The 22,995-nt window shown below is 32.6% G+C and overlaps 2 protein-coding genes across 2 annotated transcripts in view; one reads left to right on the top strand and one right to left on the bottom strand.

The window, feature by feature from the left end:
• LOC111003607 (acetylcholine receptor subunit alpha-like 1) overlaps positions 1 to 15,556 on the top strand; it is a 157,486-nt gene extending 141,930 nt beyond the window's left edge. The window contains exons 6-10 of the mRNA XM_022274212.2: positions 5,118 to 5,227; positions 8,745 to 8,925; positions 9,981 to 10,574; positions 11,254 to 11,529; positions 11,604 to 15,556. Of these exons, the coding sequence (XP_022129904.1) occupies positions 5,118 to 5,227; positions 8,745 to 8,925; positions 9,981 to 10,574; positions 11,254 to 11,529; positions 11,604 to 11,816 (1,374 nt within the window). The 3' untranslated portion in view covers positions 11,817 to 15,556. The remainder of the gene's footprint in view (positions 1 to 5,117; positions 5,228 to 8,744; positions 8,926 to 9,980; positions 10,575 to 11,253; positions 11,530 to 11,603) is intronic.
• Positions 15,557 to 17,891: 2,335 nt separating this feature from the next.
• Positions 17,892 to 20,887, bottom strand: LOC111003595. Its single transcript, XM_022274199.2, has 4 exons — positions 20,643 to 20,887; positions 19,916 to 20,124; positions 19,487 to 19,597; positions 17,892 to 18,299 (listed from the first exon to the last, which is right to left on the bottom strand). Exons 1-4 carry the CDS (start codon positions 20,754 to 20,756, stop codon positions 18,080 to 18,082), a joined length of 654 nt encoding a protein of 217 aa, XP_022129891.2. The 5' UTR covers positions 20,757 to 20,887; the 3' UTR covers positions 17,892 to 18,079.
• Between the last annotated feature and the right edge of the window lie 2,108 nt (positions 20,888 to 22,995).

Here is a 22,995-nt window from a genome sequence, read left to right as displayed (position 1 = left end):
GCTGCGAGATACAGTTTGTTGTTTGTGAAAACAAGGTTTGTGAATAATATCTCTATTTGAATTTTTGGGTGAAAGGAAAATATTTATATGCCCTTCGGATGTATCATGAACTTTTGTTGTAAAACTGAGGGTTAAAATCTACAGTAAAGCGACGAACTCCGCTCATAGATTCTTTCCGTATAATAATTATAATTTGAATGAAGTCAAGTAAACAAAGTTAAATATAACATTCTTATATTTCTAAATTACGTTGATCCATTTTCTAATAATACATGAATTTCAAATAAATCATATTATTTTTATAATCCAAATATTTTTTTAATTTGTCAATGTTCATTAAACGACTATGACTTACGATTCTAAAATATAATTTTATAATTATTTTAAGTAATTTAAACAAATTGTACATATAGTAATTCTAATATACCTGATAACTAACCTTAAAATCTAATAAATAAAATATTAAAAGGCTAAACCTACAGGCAAGGTTCCGAAGATACTGTCAGCGTTCCCCCTTTGTATAGTAATAGTAGTATACTAATTCTTTGTGCGAGTTAGCTGCCAGCTCTTCGGTATCCAGTGATGTCGACTAGCCTTTTTGATATTTCCCTAAAAAGCCTTATCGCGCTAGGACCCCACGGACCAAGAGTCTCGACACCGAATGGGACAAAATCATATTCAGAGCCTAGATCCCTGTATTTGCAGGCTTTACCTTTTTCAGCCGCATCACATCTTTTTTAATTATTAAAGATGTAACATGTGCTAGAAACTTACGGGTGAAATATAACGGTGCTATTTAAATACGTTCATACTCCAATGAGCGCATTTTTTATCGGAGTTAAGTATTCAAAATAAACTCCAATACAAATTTAACGTTTTCGTCCCTTGAGGAATGTTCCATATTTACAGTTCAACGATTTCTAAGCTATGAATAAATATTAGAACTAAAAGATTGCATTAAAATTATTAATCGTTATTTAAGTAGGATTCAGTCGTGTCATGATTCACGTAATTCTTTTTAATATTTCTAATTTTTAGTTTAAAAATATGTTTAATTAAATTTAATTGATTAACATAAATATATTATTTTAATAAATTTTTATATATCGTAATGTGAGGAAAATCTTTAAAAAGGGAAAGTATTTAAGGACATTTTAAATATAAATCTATTAAATAGTGTATAAGAGTAAGTGAGAAAAGTCTTGGCACGTTATTACTTATACGCCTATTATTTGTTTCTAAGAATATTTCCCTCCGAATTTCTAGTTTTCTCTCTAAAGAACAATAAAAATAATATTATTCACTGTACGAATTCTAAGCGAACGTTATACTTACAAATTTCATCATTACTGGTACTGCTGATTTTACAGTTCGTTTGGACATGCTTTTTTATGTAATAGGAGGCAAATGGGCAGAACGGGCAGGATGCTCACCTTATGTTAAGTGATACCGCCGCTTATGGACAATGCCAGAAGGCCCACAAGTGCGTTGCCGCCTTTCAAGAATTGGTACGCCCTTTTTTGATGGATCCTAAGTTGGTGCGTGGCCAAAACTGTATAAAGAAAACATGTGGTACGACGGACGTCTACGTGATACGGACGGTATTCTGTATTTGGACTTGACGTCCGCTAATTAAACCCAGCTGCAGGTATCAGTCCAATCACTTGACTCCTGAGACACAGTTATAAGTCAGTTCCACTGTTTGTATTTTTAAAGTAGGTAGTAGTTTATATTTACGTACCGTCAATTACGTCAAAGATCAAACAAACCACAGCACAGGTAAAACCGCAAGTATGCTAAACACTACTTTGAGTGTGTGGGTATCACCTAGTTACAAAATTTTCTACATTCTTCCAACAGTAATTTCAAAAAAGAAGTACTCTAGCAACCACCCTAAAGTTGGCTTAAGCTTTGTTGATATTTGGCATTTCATTCGCATCAAAAGTTATTCATTCGCCGACCTGAATACTTTATCAAACAATGGAACACTTGATTTTTGTTTGACTTATGATATTTTTTAAAAGTTGTTTTGTTGAATTTGCGTCTTTTTCAAATCAACCTCTTGCCTTGTCTTGTTCAGTACGGATCACTTTCAGTAATAAATAAAATCGAAAGTCGTTGCTGTGAGAAAACTAAAGCTATTGACTCAAACGACTTGGAGTATATGATCTCATTTCAATATATATTAGATTATTTAACATAGACATAACATTACTAACAAAACACACACAGAAACACTCAAAATAACAATAATAATAATAACTATAGTAATGCGTGTGTGCTGTGGTTGTATTGGCCCTTTTTCAGCATTATACTGAGGAGCAGACTTTTTCACAGCAACTAGATTTCATTTCAGTCGCAAAAACACAAAAAAGAATGTAATAATAATAATACTTAGTAAAAAATATGGAATATTAATTGGAAACAATACTTGGCGAAAAGTATACCAATATTATTCTCATACTTGCATTTATATTAAAAATAAAGGATGAAAAAGAGTATCTATCTTCCTTACACTAATTACGTTTGAGAAACAAAACACAACACAAGATATTATAGTAATTACCAGGACCACACAGGTAGGTAGGCATTTTTTAATTCTGTATGTCAAAATTACCCTGGATTTTAAGTGCTTATAATGTCATAGAGGTATGGGCATCAAAAAAGAACCAGTTTAAATCAGTCTCGTAAAGAAATTAAAGTATTTAAATTTTCAAATCCCTAAACATTTTTCTTAAGAGTCCGCGTGAATTCACTTCTAACATGACCTAAATTCCCGTGGTTATTTACAAAGACGTTTTCATTAAGTCTACTTTCTTCAAATTGAGTTTTAGCAACAGTAATTTCCCCGTACAAGCTTCGCCAAAATAATAATTGACTTTCGTTATGAAACGTTAACGTGTAACATTTTGCTTAGCGTCTTTGTCTTCTATTTTTATCGTAATAAATGCTTATTATATTTTCTCCTTTAACTGCCCTCACATATTAGCTATTGACGTAATATTGGGTTCATATAATGAAGGATCGTTTAACGTATCTTCTGACACATTTTCCATGGAGAGTGTATAAGTAATGCTTCTGAATAATATCTCAGTTTCATCTTTTGACGTCGAGGCAGAATCGACCGATATCACCTTGACGTCCGTGGATTCACAACTAGGCCTATTTTAGGGCATTTTGCTGCTCACCACTACTGCGGTACCAGCTACCGCCCAAGGTATTGCTAACCAATACGACATGGGGTCGTTCAAGTCAAAATCATTTATTAATTTAGGTAACACAATGTACACTTGTGAACGTCAATAAAGAAATACATATTATATGATAAATGCTCCTAATTTTACATATAATGCCAGTTCTCAAATCAAGGGCGTAAAACGGACGAGAAGAACTGGCAATAAACTCTCCGTTACTCTTTAATCGCCAAGTTTTTTTTAATGTATTAAAGGAGCTGCAACCATTTTACCATGTTCCACGTGACATCTTAAGTAATTAATAATAAAAAATCATAAACAAAGGTTTGTCCTCTATCAGCAGTAGGCATGGTGAAATAGGAGCACGCACTTACATTCTTGTGGGAACAACACGCATAGTCGAATAAACTAACATAACAACACAAGAAAAGAGCATTCAAGTTCATAAACGGCCAGCAACGCGCTCGAGAGCCGTCTGACATTCAGAGTATCCAAGGTGGGCGGCGGTATCAATTTACATCAGATGAGCCGCTGAACTGCACTTTTGGTGCACAGCAGGGGTTTTAACTCTTCGATCAAGAGGCACGCCCTGAAGAAACTTTTTCTTTAAAGTAAAACACTTTTTAAGGGATTGAAGCTATGTAATAAATATATATACTTAATAATAAACTAATAATTATTTTACATAATTTTAAATTTTATTTATTTCCCCGGAGTTCAAATAAATTCAGATAGTATAACTTTTTCTACAGCTGTGATACTTTTTGACATTCAACATCCTTTGTCTTCAGTCACCGTGACCACGCACTCTGTAAAGCACGCGAAACGTCGGAAAATTAATATAAAATAATAATAAGTTTATATACATAGCTTCAATCCGTTAAAAAAGTGTTTTCTTTAAATGTGTAAAATTTATGTTAATAAAACACAACTTTTTCTTTAATTTAAATTGTCTATAGATGGAAAGTTTAAAAGAGGTAATTTGATCATAATGTTCATAGTCAATATAGCTAATTGTGAAATATTTACGAATCGTGAAATGAATAGGAATTTATTACTAATTTAAACAAAGTTGACTTGAATAATGTTCGTTGTTTCATTATCTCGGCTCCATCAGAGCAATTGTAATTTATTAGAAGATGCTTTGCTAATAATAAAAATAAATATAAAAAATAAAATTGTATTTCTTACAGCAGAACAAAAGATGGATTAATTAAGTTTACTTAAATACTAGTGTTAATTTTGTTACTAATTAAATTTGTGACCTAAATTTAGTTGTGTTATATATTCCTACTTACTTACTACAACTATTATTCTTCTGTAAAAACTCCTCTATAGGTGAAGGCCTCCTCAAAAGATTGTCTTCTCTTGTTTGGGCTAACTGGGTCCAGTTGGGACCAGCTGTTTTTTTTATTTCGTCTTCCCAACTAATATGTCGAAATAAAAATGGAGAATTATTAAGATATAATTTTCAAGCCCAAAATATCGCTTAATTTACTTTTGCATACAAGGCAAGGATCTTAAAGGTTCTAAAGAGGTTGGGGTTTCAAGGGGCAGGAACTTGGGACGTTGTCGGAAATTGCGCTGTTTTATTAGACCTCTTGCTTGGGGCGTCAATTGAGAAATTTTGATCATTTTTTCGCTCATTACGTTGCGGCATTGTAATGCTCTTTATTGAAATTTAAATATTTCTTAAGAACTTATTATCAAGTGTTTAAAATATTTTGTATTATAATCTATATGAAAAGAAACGTTTATTATTTTGACTATTAGTCTCAATAAAGCGATTAATTTCATTCATAAACTCAATGTTTTGTTCTTCCCAGAGGGCGCGTTCTTGAACTGTCTGATACAAGAGACGATAACTTAATTTTGTTATTACTAAGTGTATAATATTGAATAATTCAAATCTTTTGTTTGCAGGAGTGGAATGATTATAAGCTGAAATGGAATCCGGACGATTACGGTGGTGTAGAAACATTGCACGTGCCTTCAGAACACATATGGCTGCCAGATATAGTCTTATATAATAAGTAAGCCTAACTAGTTATTTGAGAAATATTATTAACTAGCAGACTCGGCCAAGCGTTGCTGTGGCTAAGGTTTTTGTTATATTACATAGTAGTAAATTAATCAAGGGAAACCGTAGGAGAACTTATGTGAAACGTTGGTACCACGACACGGACCTAAACTAAACTACCTTTAACTCAGCGCCATCTGTTAGAATTGTATCAAATAATAAACAAATGTTAATGTTATCGTAATTTTAGTAAGGATGCCTATTTTTTTTGAAAATGAAATATAGCCTATGTCACTCAGGAATGATGTAGCTTTCCAACAGTGAGAGAATTTTTCAAATCTGCCAAGTAGTTTCGGAGCCTATTCAATTCATACAAACAAACAAAAAATCAAACCTTTCCTCTTTATAATATTAGTATAGATAATAAAAATGTGTGCTTGTACTAGTGTACTTGCGTAAGAAGTAAAACTTCTTCATGACCTTATTTTTCGAAAAATGATCTACTATATGCAACTTTACAGAAATTGGTTCAATATAGTTAAATTAGATTTAAGAAGTTTAATAAAAGGTTTTTAGTATCATAGATATACATACAAATAATACAACTATTTCATTTTACCTTATTATTACTAAAATTATTACAGAACTTCATTCATGATAATAGAATGATTGCAATCATTGTTATTAATGGCTTCAAATCTCTCCGAATAAATCATGATAGGGACAAGAAAAAGATGGCGCGTAAAGTAAAAATATGACGCGTAACCGAAAAATGTGACGGTAATTTGTTTTCCAACGCCGATAAAGAAGTTTAACTTTAATAATAACAATTTATTTCATATTTGTTTCACAGAAAAATCTGATATCTAAATTACGCTAGTTATATAAACAAAAATAATCGGGTTTATCTGATGCTCAACTAGATGTGAACCTTAAATATAACAGGCAAAAGAATATAACAGCAAGTACACATCTGAAAAAAAATATCTTATAATGTACAATCTATTTAACAAGTAGTTATATTATGGAGTGGATTGTTAAAGTTGTGAGTTAGGTGAGAAATGCGTGTGTGTGTATACCGAATTGCTAAGTACCTAATAGCATTGTCATTAACGACTAGTGATTAACGCAGATGACTAATATAATTTTGAGGAACGATGGTACATTTTTTTTATGTTGACATACAATACGCCATTATATTTAAGTTCGTAATTTAAATTATGGTATATAACTAAAATATTAGTCATCGGTTAAATTGAACAACATTAATGCAACCAATCTAGACGCTAATCTTTCTCAAAGGAGGATTTAATTAAATGCCCTACAGCGACCCGACATTAATCTAACTCAAGCCTGTTTACTCTGAAATCAATTTAAGAAAGTTCTCAGAACCTGTGTCCCTGTCCCAACTTTAGGCCCCATTTCTTTCAATGAACGCAAACTTCTTCTATAAAATGTGATTTTATTTGGTGGTCCCCTTATCTCCTTGTTTCTTGGACGGGTCCCATTATTCTGCATTATCACGACGACTCGACAAGTTTATCGTTCCTATTTCACGACAAAAACCGAAGCTATATCGTTTTATGCGGAAGAATTATCCTTGTCAGTACTAAAGTAATTTTTCAGGGTGGCAATTTTGTTCGGAGTTTGGAAGTTGTCAGCGGTTTTTCCTATCAGTTTATAGATTACTTTGAAAAGTCAGCCTCCGTTGCAGATTTTATAAATTACAGATTTATTATGTCAATTACATTTTAAAACAGTATATAACTATTAAAATGCAATATAGCAAAAACTTATTATAACAAACTTGATTATTGACAAACCGACATAGAAATAGGACCGTAAAAAAAATCTATCAATTTTATTACACTTAACCGCACTCCTGTATCTTACTTATCTGTACTTTATACATTTTGTAAAAGAAGTATTGATATCTAATATACAAATTACGCAATATAAGCAAATAAACGATTTCATTTCATTTACAACACTGTATTATGAACCACTTCAGGGAACCTTAGATATGGGGACATAGAATTCTTTAAAAATAGTAAATCAAGTTATAAGTTTTTATATAACAAGATATATCTAATAAAATATCTAATTAGAATATCAAACCATAGACACCCGCGCAAATAGTGCAGGGTTCCATACGTAATCAAATAGTTCCTCGTGCATTTTTCAAATGCAACATTAAATTCTTATAATGTAAACAAATAAAGAAATGATTATTCGGTCCCTGCCAAGTTTAATCCCACAGTTATCGCAGCCACAGCGCTTATTTAAAAACCCCATATATTTCCGAAGTCACCCATTATCACTGCAGTTCACCGCATTTCTGCGCATTAAAGAATTCACATCCGTTCTCGAACTTAATTGTTGGGAATATGGTTCAAAGTTGGATGTATTAACACACTGGTAAATTGCAACTGTAGTTGGCCAGGCGGAAGGCGTGATAAGTATAGTTTTTAATCTAAATAGCATCTAGGTGGAATAAAACATACTATAAATCGCGTCAAATTCAACTTTACTTAAGAAATTAAAATGGACAGGTTTTTATTCTGATAAATAAATCAGTGATCCCACCTATTTTACTATAAGTTATTAAGATAAGATTCACTATACTTAATGTAATTATCAAGTATCAATTTTGTTAGCATTTCATAGATGACTGTAACCATTCTGTTTACGTGGGCCAGGCTTATTACCATATACATTTTTAATTCCCATCGTAATCGAATCCAATGCCCATACGAAAAACCACTTAGCCCGTAAATACATAGAGACAAATAATTTCTGTCATCTTATATTTTTACCTTAGGCAGTTAGAGGTTACTGAAATGCACCTGAGACTACTAAAAGCTTTCGCGAATATTTCGTGTAAACTTTATTTTTAATGGCAACGTTAGCCTAATGGAAGACAACGCGACCTATATTTTATGGGACAATTTTCACGGATGTAAAAGTTAGGTACAACAGCTTTTAAGACAATTTGCCTATCAAGTGTTTATGGATGAAGGAATTGACAGCTTAATTTTATGAAAATACTTTTTAAGCTCGTCTACGTTCATTATGTCATGATCTTCACATTGTTTATTTTAAATTAATACGGGGAAATTATTTTTATTTTAAAGCCATTTTTCCCTACTAACTTTTTACACAGTGCCTTGAATCATAATTTGATACAAATGATAAAAAAATGACTAGTGTTTTATGAATATTATATTAAGTACAATTCTTTAAATTAGTAAAGCTAATTTTAGTCATTGCAAGGCAGAGTAGTATGTATGTCATCAATATTTGATTACTGTTTTCTGGCATCCAATTGTCTGGATGTCAAAAATAATTTTATTGATTTATTTATTATTAGGATAATATCACTTTGGATAAAGCATTTAAACCAATTTCTTTAATATATTTTTTTGAAATATGACCAACGCTAATTGTATTTTTTCACAAACGTATTTGTAATTTGTAAAACATCATCCCATATTGCTATGTACAAGATATCTGACTAGACTATTTTTCAGTGCCGATGGCAACTACGAAGTGACGATAATGACTAAAGCCATCCTACATCATGACGGCAAAGTCGTCTGGAAACCTCCTGCCATCTACAAGTCATTCTGCGAGATTGACGTCGAGTATTTCCCCTTTGACGAGCAGACCTGCTTCATGAAGTTTGGCTCTTGGAGTTACGATGGTTATACGGTATGACACATGAAAATAACACTTTAAAACATAGTACTCTAAAACCTAATATTATATTATTTTAACTTGACTTTAACAGTGGTATGTAGATACTATTTCCACATACATCATAGCATGACTGAACACCACATTATGTATTGAATATGAAAGCAGTTTTAATTAATATTTTATTCCGGTTTATTAATGAGATAAATGGATGAAATCAGACCGATTCAAACCTGTAGACATTTTCGTCTCTAGTGTTAAGGATACATATAGAATCACGTGGCCCACGTGTGGCACATACCAGGCTATTATCTATTTAATAGAGGTTTATCAATGTATCCTAACAAACAGTGGTTAGTTAATATTTCCAAGAGTATTAGTTGTATCAATTTAATGTAGTTTCTTACGGTATACTTCTTTTGGCGTGATAGGGAAAAATTTTGAGAGTAATTTTTTCGATACGCACGTTTTTTACGATACTATCACAAAACAGACATCATGACATGTTGACTGAAGTAGTCTCAATAGTTTTCCATTGTTAGTGTAGTTTTTTCTACAAGTGTAGAATAAGGCGCAAGATAAAATTGAAAAGATTTTTATCTTGTTACGCCAAAGAAGTATATCTTCTAAGGCTTATGAAAATACTAAATTGTATGACAAATAGGATCACATCGCCCGCTGTGATAAAGCTCGGAATACAGTTAATGACGCTAGGCTGGTGAAAGACGCCGTCATCAATCGAACTGAGGAAGCCAATAAATCCTATGCTTCCGACTTTCACATAAATAAAACTAAGCTTTCTATTTATGTCTTATGCCACACGTAATAAGGTTCAAGGGATGTTGTTTTGATTTGATTCAGATGGGACCTTTTTTAGATGTGTTTGAAGATTTAGAACATCAAAGCCTACATTTTTTTATCCGTTATTTTCTTTGATAGAAATTTTATTTTTCATGTTATCGCAGACGTATAGACAAGGTGTTAGTTTGAACAAGTAATCTTGAGACAACTGATCATCTTAATTTTTATGAAAAAGAAAAATATAGTTAAATTCTTCATTTATGTTGCAGGTGGATCTAAGGCATTTAAAACAGACGCCGGACTCAGACCACATAGGAATGGGCATTGACCTATCTGAGTACTATATTTCTGTAGAATGGGATATTATGCGAGTGCCGGCTACACGAAATGAAAAATTCTACTCTTGCTGCGAAGAACCCTACCCCGACATCATTTTTAATCTCACTCTACGAAGAAAAACCCTTTTCTACACAGTTAATCTCATCATTCCATGTGTCGGAATATCATTCTTATCAGTTTTAGTATTCTACTTACCCTCCGATTCCGGCGAGAAAATTTCACTCTGTATCTCTATTTTGCTGTCCCTAACTGTGTTCTTCTTGTTGTTAGCAGAAATTATTCCCCCAACATCACTGACGGTTCCACTGTTAGGCAAATATCTATTATTTACTATGATGCTAGTCACTCTATCTGTAGTGGTCACTATCGTGGTGCTAAATGTAAATTTTAGGTCCCCAGTCACTCACAATATGGCTCCATGGGTGCGAAAAGTCTTTATAGATTTTTTACCTAAAATATTGTGTATTCAAAGACCAGAAAAACCGCCCGATGACGACGACGACGACAATGACAAACCTACAGAGGTAAGAAATATAAATCACAATTAATTAACCTGAAGCTTGGAAATATTCTTACATAAAAATTTCATCGCGTTTTCGAACGCAAAAATGTCTTAATATACCGACACGATGCTTAATTAAATTTGTAAAATAAAGGCTTTTCAAGAAAAACATTTTCCAAGAATCCTTTTGAAAGGAAAAAAAACACGAGAGCTTTGCTCATCAAGTTTTCTTTATTCAAAACATTTCCCATCGAAATGGATTCAATACAAACAGTGTGCGGGGCGGATTCAAAGCCGTCAACAATAACAGTTTTAATTGACGCGCGGAACTTTATAAGACTTTCTAAATACATTGTACTCAGAGTGTATCGCTAAAGTATCGTTTTCAGCCCAATTTCATTCCATTTCGATTTTCCTTTATTACTCAACGCCAGCGGGCTTAACGAGCGCGAGGTTCTTGTTATTTATGTTCCCCCAGTGGCTGCGGACGGATCGCGATATACGAGCCGGTACGCGGCCCGAAACCGAAAACCTACTCGAGACTAATTGTGTGCCAGCTTAAGCTACCAATACATTGACTCTTTCACCCAGACGTATTCATTTGCTAAACTTTCCAATGGCTTAAGTTAACTTCCTTTAATTTTTTGTGAAACCTCATCTTACTTTACTTAATAATTAAACTATAAACTGTTATATTGTAGGTGTTGACTGACGTTTTTGGTGGAGATGATATGGATGGGAAATTCAAAGAGTGGGCCTGTGAAGAGTATGAACTACCGGGTATGCCACCTTCTCCTCCTCCTCCTCCAGGTGGTGATGATGAACTGTTTTCTCCTTCGCCTGGCTCTCCTTGCCGCTTGGACTTAGACGATGGTAGCCCGTCTTTAGAAAAACCGTTCGTAAGAGAAATGGAAAAGACTATAGAAGGCTCCAGGTTCATAGCTCAACACGTAAAAAACAAAGATAAATTTGAAAGCGTAAGTGGCTTCTAAAATTATTTATTCACGTGAAATAGTTGTATATATGATTCATAAATTTAACTCTTTCTCAGGTGGAAGACGACTGGAAGTACGTAGCTATGGTGTTAGATAGAATCTTCCTATTTGCATTTACGATAGCGTGTGTCGTCGGTACGGCTTTAATCATTTTTAGAGCGCCAACTTTTTACGACAACACGAAACCCATAGATATTCTATATTCAAAGATCGCGAAGAAGAAGTTGGAATTGCTCAAAATGGGCTCAGAAGGAGACCCAGGTCTCTGAAATTCGTCTTACGTCTTCGGTCACTCGCCGCCGAAGACGTTCTGGGAGTTGATTGTCATGTGGTGGCACGGATGATCCATGTAAAGCTCCCAGTTGGGAAGTTGTTCGGCGAGAACTCTTGTGCTCAGTGCAGTGCCAATCGCCCGGTGCGATAAACATTATACCGCGTGCGTTAAAAACCGTCTTTTATACAAACTCTACTAGACTGTGTCCGTCAATAGTGGAATCGAGAACGGAATAGGCGTTTTGTGTTGACGCCAGATCTGCCATAACTATTTTTATAAGGATCGCTGATCGTCGTTGCGTATAAGCCTATTTTGTATCTTTGACGTTTGTTTACAGTAATTATTTAATACGACGCACAACATTGAATTATCTGTAGGATAATTGTTCACAAGTTTTAAGTTATGTATTCGATGTATTTAAAAGAATAAGATTAGGTAAGGTTTACTTCGAATAAAATCGAGCTCAATTCAGTAACGTTTAAGTATAATTAAAGCAATTTCGTATCAACTATATAATTATTTCATAGTTTGTTACGTAAATACGTATATAATATTTTCGTGCAACGTCCTCGGTGTATAGGACATTGTGAAAGTGTGTAATATTTATAGTTAAATAAGTATTGGGAATTATACATTTAATATTTTATAAACTGCGTACTCGCGTAAAAATAATATGGACAATATAAATAATATGAAAACATAATAGCCCTGTAGTTTAATTAAAGATGTAGATATCGTTAGATTTTAACCTAGATACCAGAATAAGAAATAATGGACTCCCATAATATTATGAATCCAAATTAGTTTGATAACAGGAATCGCGTCAGTGATAATGTTTGACTAGATTTCGATAAAACAATTGACTGCCAATTGTAATATATAACTTTTATAAACTCAGTATTATTAGATAGTTTGATAACTTGTTTCATTTATTAAATTTTATCTGTGTGCCAAATATTGCCAGTAACTTCATAGTTTCGAAAATGCCAACTGAGACAATTTTAAGATTTTCCATTCATTTTTATAATATTGTGCTTGTTCAATGTCTGTCACTTTTATTGCTTGCCCAAGAAAGCAACGACTGATCGTAAGAATTCGTGTATATTCTTTTTGGACAAATTCAATTATGTTACCTAATAATTACGTATTTGTAACGTCGATACCAATCCTAGAGTACAGGGTAAAATTAGTACACAAACTATTCCTGATTTGTATTCTCACGATTTCACCGATTGTATTGTCTTTTACACACTTATCGGCACTCAATATCACGTCTTAGATAATAAATTCATTGTTGAGGTTTGTGAATTTAGGCATTAATAATTTAGGTAGTGTAAATTTTCCCTAGCTTAGAATCGGTTAGTTATTCATTTCGTTCGTACCTCTCCACGTCATATTCTAAACGGTAGAATGTACATGATTCGTAGCGCATGTAAGCGCCTCATGTTAAACACCGCATTAATCCATCGGTAGGTATTGTAGAATGTGTCGTAATAATAATAAATAAAAAATTTCGAGCCGCGTTTTTGATATGTCAAAGTAATTCATGATTATTAGATAATGATAACCTAGTTAAAACAGAAGTTATTCATATTTTAATAAACACAGCGAGCGATAGGAAAACAGGGAATGGTATAGAAAAATAAATTCGTAAAGTGTGATTTGTCATAGTGTTTATAATATGTGTTGTTGAATGTGTTTAGATGTTTGTACTCTTACAGACATTGGATAGTCTACATTAGGTTAAATGGTAGTTCATTATGGACGATGCTAATGCATTGTCGGACGCTCGCTAAAGGTTGAATGAAATATAGTACCCACCATTCCGAACGGAAGCAAAAATCGCTAGAAAGCAGCTCAAAGTCAGAATGGAGAGATAGAAATTAGGTTCGATGTGGGAGTCACGTAGGTAAACCATGCGAACAGTGATAAATGGGAACTCGCGTCTAACGGATTGCCTCCCTTTTATTGTCACATAATCGTAGGATACGGTAAATCGCTACTTGGAGCTGTCTGCCTCAACTTTAGGTTCAAAGGAATTTCGAATGGAATTGTTCAATAATTTTTCTATAAGTCGCATACGAGTATAATATAATTCGAAGTAGGACTGTGCTATTGCACTCACTGAAACACACCAAATTAGTATTATCAGTACTGGTAGTTAAGTCCACTAGCTTCCCTCACTGTTCCGTGATTATCTAATTTAATTGTAGATATTTGCTAGGGAATAATCGGTATGTTGTTATTTTTATATGAATAAAAATATGTAGTTAGATTTTCTAAACACCATAGAATAATGGGACAGGAATGATAATGGATTAACATAATACTAGTTGATAGTGGTACTATGTATTTGTAAATATCGCTCCGTAAGGGGCTTGAGACGAATAAACATCTTATGTTATGTTGTAATGAACTATCATTGCAGTAAAGTTATGAATACATGGTATGAATGTTGATGTGAATGTATTTTAGCGTAGACCCGTAGTTTTGTTGTAATTGGATGAGCTAAGCAGATACAACGATTGATAATACTATAATATTACCTAAATATTGAAAGAATAAGAAAAGAAGTAAGGATTACGTGGAGTTCTTTTAACTTTATGATCGCTTTTGTTAGATGTCTTAGCTCAATATGATGTGTTTACAGTTGAACTACTAAAGACCCTGTTTTGTTGTAAAAAAGTCTAAAAGGCATATTGTTAAAATTGTTTCGATTTTTATGACGATTTGGTTATCGTACTTTCGGGTGATAAACGGGTTAAATATAGATTGTCGTATGGTGGTAGATAGGAGAAGATTAAATTACGCTAGTACTTCAGAAATAAGATATTCATTGAGGACGTCTAAATTATAAGTAGTTACATTAGCTTCTCAATGTTTTAGAGTTAGTCGACGAATGAGTCAGCACGATAACCCGATGCTAGATAAATTTGTTGTACTAACTTTATCTTTACTAGAATTTTATTTAAATTCAACGGTTCATTACTTACATATTTCTTTAAGTTTACTAAGGTATACCTCTGTTTTAAATTTCAAATCTTTGTCCGTAATTTTATCTATCGTTTGTTTTATTTGTGTAGTTTTGTATGTTGAATTAGTGAAATTTCTTTGATTGCGAGTTTGTCTACATCGGGTGGGAGGGCGAGAACTCAGAGTCAGCTATCAAATGGCTGTCAGTAATTTTAAGAATTGACTTTACTGAAATGTTGACATGTACATATAGCTGATCAACATAGGTTAATAATTAACGAATTCTTTTCCTGTAATTTTTTCGGTGTCTTTAGTGTATAGCGTTAATATTAGGTATATTTTAAGTTGTGAATCGTTCAGCAATAAATCCATTGATAATTTTACCATTAAGTATATTCGTTTTTAATGATGTCCATTGTACTTGTAAATTTGATTTGATGGAGTCGACAGATAATCCGTAACGCTTTATAATTAGGTTCATCGAAATCTAGAATTTCGTATAGCGTTTCATGTATTTCACTTTTGGAATCATAATTTTTGCACTTTTGGTTTTAATAAGTCGTTTAGGATTATTCTAAATCTGGCTTACCATTGGCATGAGAGAGATCTTAAACATACTTCATTCAAAGTACCACATTTCGATATAAAGTTTAGAGTCTGATACATAAAGACGATGTTCTATACAAGATACACTATTTTTATTATATTGAGTTTTTCTAGGCAGTTTTTACCGCGGACCACCACTTTGTGGTACCTGCTGCCCAATGAAGTATTTCCGAAGCAATTCGACTTAGGGTCCTTTAAGAAAATAGCGTACCAATTCTTAAAAGGCCGGCAACGCACTCGCGAGCCCTCTGGCATTGAGAGTGTCCATGGACGGCGGTATCACTTAACATCAGGTGAGCCTCCTGCCCGTTTGCCCCCTGTTCTATAAAAAAAATTTAAATTAACTCATGCCAATAGTAAGACCCTGGAAACATATTCTCTATCTTCTTGTATATAACCTATGTAGGTAAGTTTGCTATTTTGAATAACGTCTTCCAAAAGTGGCGTAAGGTTAGTTTTGCTAATTTATTCATATCAAAAAGTTTTTGATTTATTCAATGTTTTCCGATACAACTCGCTTGTTTCTCGATCAACTCTTGTTTACTTCAAAACCTTTCCATATTAATTCTGAACGTTTTTATGTAAACATTTTATAGATGTAACGATATTGTAAGTAACTAGTTGAAATCATATGAAAATTGCGTTGAGCTTCCAACACGATTAGTTGTAAATACTGAATTAAATAATAAATGTGAATTAATGTTTCTACATTAAGTTCTGAATGTTGTGTGTGACTTAGGATCATTGTAAGATCATTTTGCATGTTTTGGTTAAGCGACGTTTCTTATTTTCAAACAATTTTGAGTATAATATATAGTTCGCCTAGTGGCTTCAGCATGTGGGCAATTTGCTATCCATGAGCACAGTTAACACTCGCTCGCATGGTGCAGGAAATCAATCGTAAGGAAATACTACTTAGAACCAAAATGGCACCACACCACTTGCCAATTAGAAAATGCAAATAATCACGATACATTTACTCAAATCTGAGGCCACACCTAAATGGTTGCAGCGCCACCGCTTTGTCAAAAGATTTTTGGAAACTGATTTATTACCATGGTTGGCAATATTTTGTTAAATCATACAAACATATATAAGTAATTAGTGTTTCATTGTCATACCTAATAACATATGCTCTGCAAATATTTTCGCAAATATTTGTGCCTTATTTAATAAATTATTTGCGTGTTATGCTAGTTTTTTTAAGCTTTGTAATGAATGGTATTAATAGACGTTTGTATAACGTTTATTGTGCATATATAAGGTTTTATTATTAACGAATATTTAATGTCCTCTACTAGATGTAAAGTTTTGTTTGTTTGAATTTTATTTTCACTTTTTAAAGTCACGAGTAACGGCTCGGTTTGTGTGAGTATTATAAGGATTTTAAATAGAGAGCTAGATCTAACGATTCATTACAAAATTTCTATAATACAAATATTCTGGGAATTGTATAAATTTTATTTTCAGTATTCTTCTAACTAACAGCTATAAATTTAAATTTAGTGTTTCACCATTTGTAATTCATATTAATTTTATACTCTGCATTAAGAATGTAAGAATATTTACTAATAAATTTGTAAGTATACTGCTATTTAAAACGTATTTTTTCACCAAAAGCTCAATTTTAATAAGCTCCTTACGATATTCACACAGCCGTCCGATGAAAATGACATAGCAAGATGAACACCACTTAAATAATTGTTAATAGGTAGTAACACGAGAATCCTATATTATTTTTAATAATAAGGTTAATTAACACAATAAATACTTCTCGGTAATTTCGTGTAAACATAGTTTAAGATTCGTTCAATTGTTTGTAAATGCCACTCGACTATAGTATGTATCGCACTATGCTAACTAGAGATACTGAATTATGTAATTATTGTATAGTGTAAGTGGCAAATAACTTTAGTCATAAATGTATGCTAAGTCCCATTTTGTAATAATTATTGATCGAGCACTAACACGTACTATTATGAATACACTTCTCTTATTGCTAATATTGAAATGTACTATAATATGAACTATAAATATTAAATGTTATGCGTTAATAATAATAAAAGTGTTTTATTTCAAATTTCCAATGGTTACCGTCTTTATAATTATTACGACTTTCACACACACACACACACAGTATTCATATCACCTACATATATACATGTAAATTAAATAGATTTTAATCCTTAAGTATTTAATTTGGTTTGAATTTAGAATGTGGTTATTGATAGTAAAATTTTAAATACAAAAGAGATCCCGAAAACGTTACTGGCTGGCAAAAATAATCAAGGCGGCCCAAAATAAATATAAAAAATTTCTTTACGAGTTCTAATTACTTTTTCATAGAGGTCATGAAAGGTAAAACGTCAAGCCTGAAGGTGATACTATTTTTAACGGAAGGTATTTGGAATTTCTTCCTTCTGCATTCAAAGCACATTCAATCTCAGTCATAAAAAACAAATAATGATAGCAAATAATAATAACAAATGTCTGTTTTAGTTTTGTTTATTTCTTATTTTCACCCTACTAATCCATACTCTTAAAAACTTTCAAATAAATACGCTATACTGTATACGGCAAGTTGAATACACAATGTGCGTTTAATACGATTATACAGTTTTTGTGTACTTATTCAAATATAAGCTTTAATATTAAGTGATTTATTTTATACTAAATAATTTATAAGAAATTGTTGAAAGAACTACTAAATAGCGACCAAGGACTTCTTGATGTATCACCTGTCGGCGCGGGAGCATTGTAATAACCTTTAGCCAAATCAACTAAAGATAACGGACATTTGAAACTTTCACATGAATCCAAGAGTACTCCAAGGCGATGGGCTGAGTCGTAAATGGTGTGTTCGAGAGGCTCTGTCGGTAAAACCTTTGCCATTGGAAGCCTGAAACAAATAGGGTTTCTGTTATATAACCTACCTTTTATATATTTTAAGAGTGAACTTTATTCTATGGCTTAGGAGCTTTCAAAAAAATCAACTAATTTTAATAGTTTGTTGTGACTGACTGATGATCTGATTCGGAAGAGTCAGTGGTCAAAAAATTGATGAGAACAAAATACACTTAGATTTCGGCAAATTCAACCCAAAACAATAATTGTTTTGTGAGGAACAAATAAAACTAAAAGTTATCAATTAAATATTTAAAAAATGTGACATTTTAATAGTTTAAAAGGTGGTGACAGGGTCACGGTCCCACGTTAATATTCCAATGTAATGTTTTGCTAGCAATAAAAACTAACAGTATTTTTCTGTATATAGAAGTGAGACCGTTGTAATATTTTATATAAAAAGTAATAATTTTATCTAAAATATGCTAGTTGCAAATAAATGTTACAATTATAATATGATGACACTTAATACATTTTCCATTTAAGCACATTTTCAATAAGTTAAAATGTAATCTAAAGAAAATTCACGAGATTCCTTCAAATAGCTTTCACATTTTTATGAACGATTTAAGAATTAAGATTTATCTACTTGGCGTGAAAGCCTTATTAATGGACCGGATTAGGTTGCACCCACAATGGCTTAGTGATTCTAAATCTACGGGAAATCAAAATCCGCTATTTAAATAATCCTTTTCAGTTGAAAAATTACTTGAAAGGAAACGAAATTTTATCATTTGGTCCTGGTTTTTAAACGTAAACAATTAAAGTGAAACTCGTATGGTATGGTTTGGTAAGTGGGCTCAATTGACGCAACTAGATTCAAATTTGGTCCGTTTTACTTTAAAAAAAAGTGAGACTCATTTGTTAGAATAATTTTAAGAAATATAGAAGAAAGATTTAAGTATTTTATTTTCATTTGCCAAATTATTTACTAAAATATCTCAAGAATATTGAACGCTGTTAAATATTAAAACAAAAATATAAACTCACATTTTCCCCCATTACATTTCATGTCTACGAAAAGCACCTTCTTATTTATCATGATCGTTAATAAAAATCTAGTAATGTACGTATAACCTTTGGTTTTGAACTATATTTGACTACCATACAAGTGACACTTGGGTTTTTCGGTTTAATTTTACTTTTCAATACAAACCTCCCATATGTAAAAACAATACTTACGAAAACATAGTCCTGAATATCTCCTCAATCATATTGTCTCCATGGGGTACGATGCGTTGAGTGGTCTCACAAAGGGTCTTCAAGATACACTCCCTTCCATTATAACCCATACTGGAAATACGATTACATAATTAAATTAAATGTAATAATTGTAATATTTTATTCTCATATAAGTATGTTGTAAGGTATTTCTTTTTACAAAATTATGTATAGAGAATACTTAATATGGCAGAAATTATAGGTTTTAAGTTGCTGCTCAATTTAAAGTTAAAGTTTCTACTTGGCCAATTAAGTATATACTTTAACAGGGTGAAAACAGGTGCTAGTCATAAGTTTATGTTCTGTTTCAGTACTAAAAATATTTTATGTAGGTGATAAGTCTAACGATAATTTACACCACGTTTTAATAAAAAAAATATAAATACTCACTTATCGATTATAAGCTCAAGCTTTTCATACAACTGCCTCCGACTCCTGCGCTGTGCAATAGGCCTTTTCTTAGCTCTGTATGCATATGCAGTCTCAGTAACATTTGGCAGTTCATATGCAATGCCCCAGTTCAAGCCAAAGGTGAATAGTCCTGGCGAAGAAGATGGTGCGGGTTGCCCTATCACTCCTACCGTCATACACCCTGCACACTGTAATCAAAAATTCGAGATATCGTATTAGTTCTAGAAAAATGATTCAGGAGCTCTGTACTCCATTTTATGCGTGCTTATATATTTATTGGCCTTATAAATAATACATAATACCACTTTTGAATTTAGTACGGCATTGCAATTACAAGATACCCATGTCACATCATTAGCCGGTCGGTTGGAAAAAACAACCAGTCGAAAGCAAAAAACAAATTACAAATTAATTATGATTTGGCCTCCAATTCGAAATCGAACCAGATGCTATAGGTCGCTTTTTTTAACGGTATAAGGTTGTACAACACTAAATTATTTTTTCAGTTTAAAGATCTGTTTAAACAAAGCATAACTACTCCTGACGACTAGTCATTACAAAACCGGATAATCATGGGTTCATTTTTTTATGCCTTGACCGATAAGCCTATTAAATTTCCATGGAATACATTCAAGAGACTCAGCAAACAGTATATTTGTATTATAATTTTCCATAATGTAAAGAAAACAAAGTACGTAAAACTCACCGAGAAACTCGAACCTTCCGGAAAAGCGACATAACGCCGCCGACGCGATAAAACCCTAGAATCAGCCAAACTTCCCACAAATCCCAATAAAAACAGAAACAATATTTTATTCATTCTGAACTGAGTGAAACACAGACGTGTCACGATAAAGGTTCTCAACAAAATAATTCCGGTGAATGTGTGTCAAGACGTGTAACGGTGAAAATTTTACGAGAAAACGGTAATGAAACCAAGTGTCGCTAAGCGTCACAAATTACTGCATGTTTAGGATTATTCACATATTTTATTTGAAATGAGGACGATTCGGGTCACGTTTTTGTATTTCGTCTTTGCGAAGTAGAAAGTTCTTACGAGTAATGAACTTTGGAGCCAAGAAACGCGACTAAAAATATAATTATGGGAACGGTTTTAGCTGTGATCGAATCTTGATTGAACTGTTTACATTTCTGGATAGCAAATTACTAATTATTATTATTAATAATAAAGCGCACCAACGCTATGTTTAATCAGCTGCCCCCGGAAGTATTTCCGAACCAATTCGACTAACCCTTCAAGAAAAGTGCGTACCAATTCTTAAAAGGCTGGCAACGCACTTGTCTTCCTTCTGGCAATGTGAGTGTCCATGGGTATCGCTTACAATCAGATAAACCTCCGGCCCGTTAGCCTCCTTTTTTATTTTAAAAAATATGAAAAATGAACCTAGATAATATATCGGAAAAAGTACATTACGACATAAAATTGTTTGTATGTCTGTATGTTTTTATCTGTCTTGACGTTTTGCATGCTTTAACACCCGAGTTTTGGACTGACTAAATCAATCAAATTTCAATTATTGAAAGAAGAAGCTAATACACAACAGAATTATATTATTAGTAAATAGTACAGCTCCACAAATTGGCTTCTCGATTACTTAACGAACTCAAGATAAATTAACGGAAGCAAAGTATAATTAAATATTGCAGCTTCTATTATTATCTTATCATTACTTGTACCGCTATCAAATTGAGTCACTGTTATTTGTATCCAACTATGTCCTCAAAGACAAAATGCCAACAGCTTACTTGAATGATTTATGTGTTCTGAACAACATTCAGAGAACTGTTTTTATACGAGGATGTCTCGCTACTTTTCTGTTAATGCGCGTCATCTTTTTCCGTCGTAATCCACTTTGTTAGTGAGTATTTTGGATTTTCTGGCCGTCTCTTTAGGGATGGAATATGAAGCGGGAATTATCTAACTACTGTCATTTAATAGAAGCTTGCATGCTTTTTTATTTGATACACGACGAATAAAGATTAATACAACAACTTTCCTATTACTGCCTACTCCTATTTCCTTTATTGTGCTACGGAAATAAACAAAACTACCTCATATTTCTGTATTTGTTCTTTTAAATTTTTTTCATAAAAGCGATCTGCGTGATGTACTTCACGGTCGTCTTCCTTTGTTTTATTTCACCATATGAACAACTAATAATAATATTTTTATTAACATGTCATTTATTTCATTAAAATTACAAAAATCACATTACATACATTTACTAAAAAAAAAGTATAATTTAATTAATAATAGTTATATTCCAACTACATCACCTAATACATAAAAATATATCTAATAACTAACCTTAAAATTTAATTATTAAAAAATATTATTAAAAGGAGTCCCTTTAGGCAAGGTTCCGAAGATACTAGCAGCGTTCCCCCTTTGAATAGCTAGACTAATTCTTTGTGCGAGGTAGCTGCCAGCTCTTCGATCCCCTGTGATGTCGACTAACCTTTTTGATAATTCCCTAAAAAGCTTTAATGCGCTAGGACCCCACGGACCAAGGGTCTCGACACCGAATGGGACAAAATCATATTCAGAGCCTAGACCCCTGTATTTGCAGACTTTAGCTTTTTCAGCCGCATCACAAGCCGCACCAGCTCTCTTGTTAGTTCCATGAAGATTGGAATATATATATTATATTATCCATATTTTTATTTGTCAGACAATGTAGTCCATGTATTAATAATTGCATAGACATAAATCTTTTGGTACTCAGCCACATGCCTAAGTTACTACTTAATTAGTTTCTACGAAGCTTTAGTTTAACTATTACTTATAATTTAGTTCGTACTCAAATAAACACGTCGTTGAAAATATTTATTTATAAAAATACATTACTAACCATTACTAGTAGAATGGCATAATAAATGCAAAATGCAAAAAATGTTTATACTCAAAAGTAGGCTAAAAATCTTCAAAATATTGGCATTTAAAATTGTAAAACTGCACCGGAGTACACTTTTTGCTGCTAAAATCAGTCGTTTGGTTTAAAGCGATAAGTATTTCAAGGAAAACTACAAATTGCTGG

Source organism: Pieris rapae, chromosome 5 (genome assembly GCF_905147795.1).
Source record: "Pieris rapae chromosome 5, ilPieRapa1.1, whole genome shotgun sequence".
Lineage (NCBI taxonomy): Eukaryota > Metazoa > Arthropoda > Insecta > Lepidoptera > Pieridae > Pieris > Pieris rapae.
Note: the sequence above shows the minus strand (reverse complement) of the source record. Positions and strands in the feature narration are given on the sequence as shown.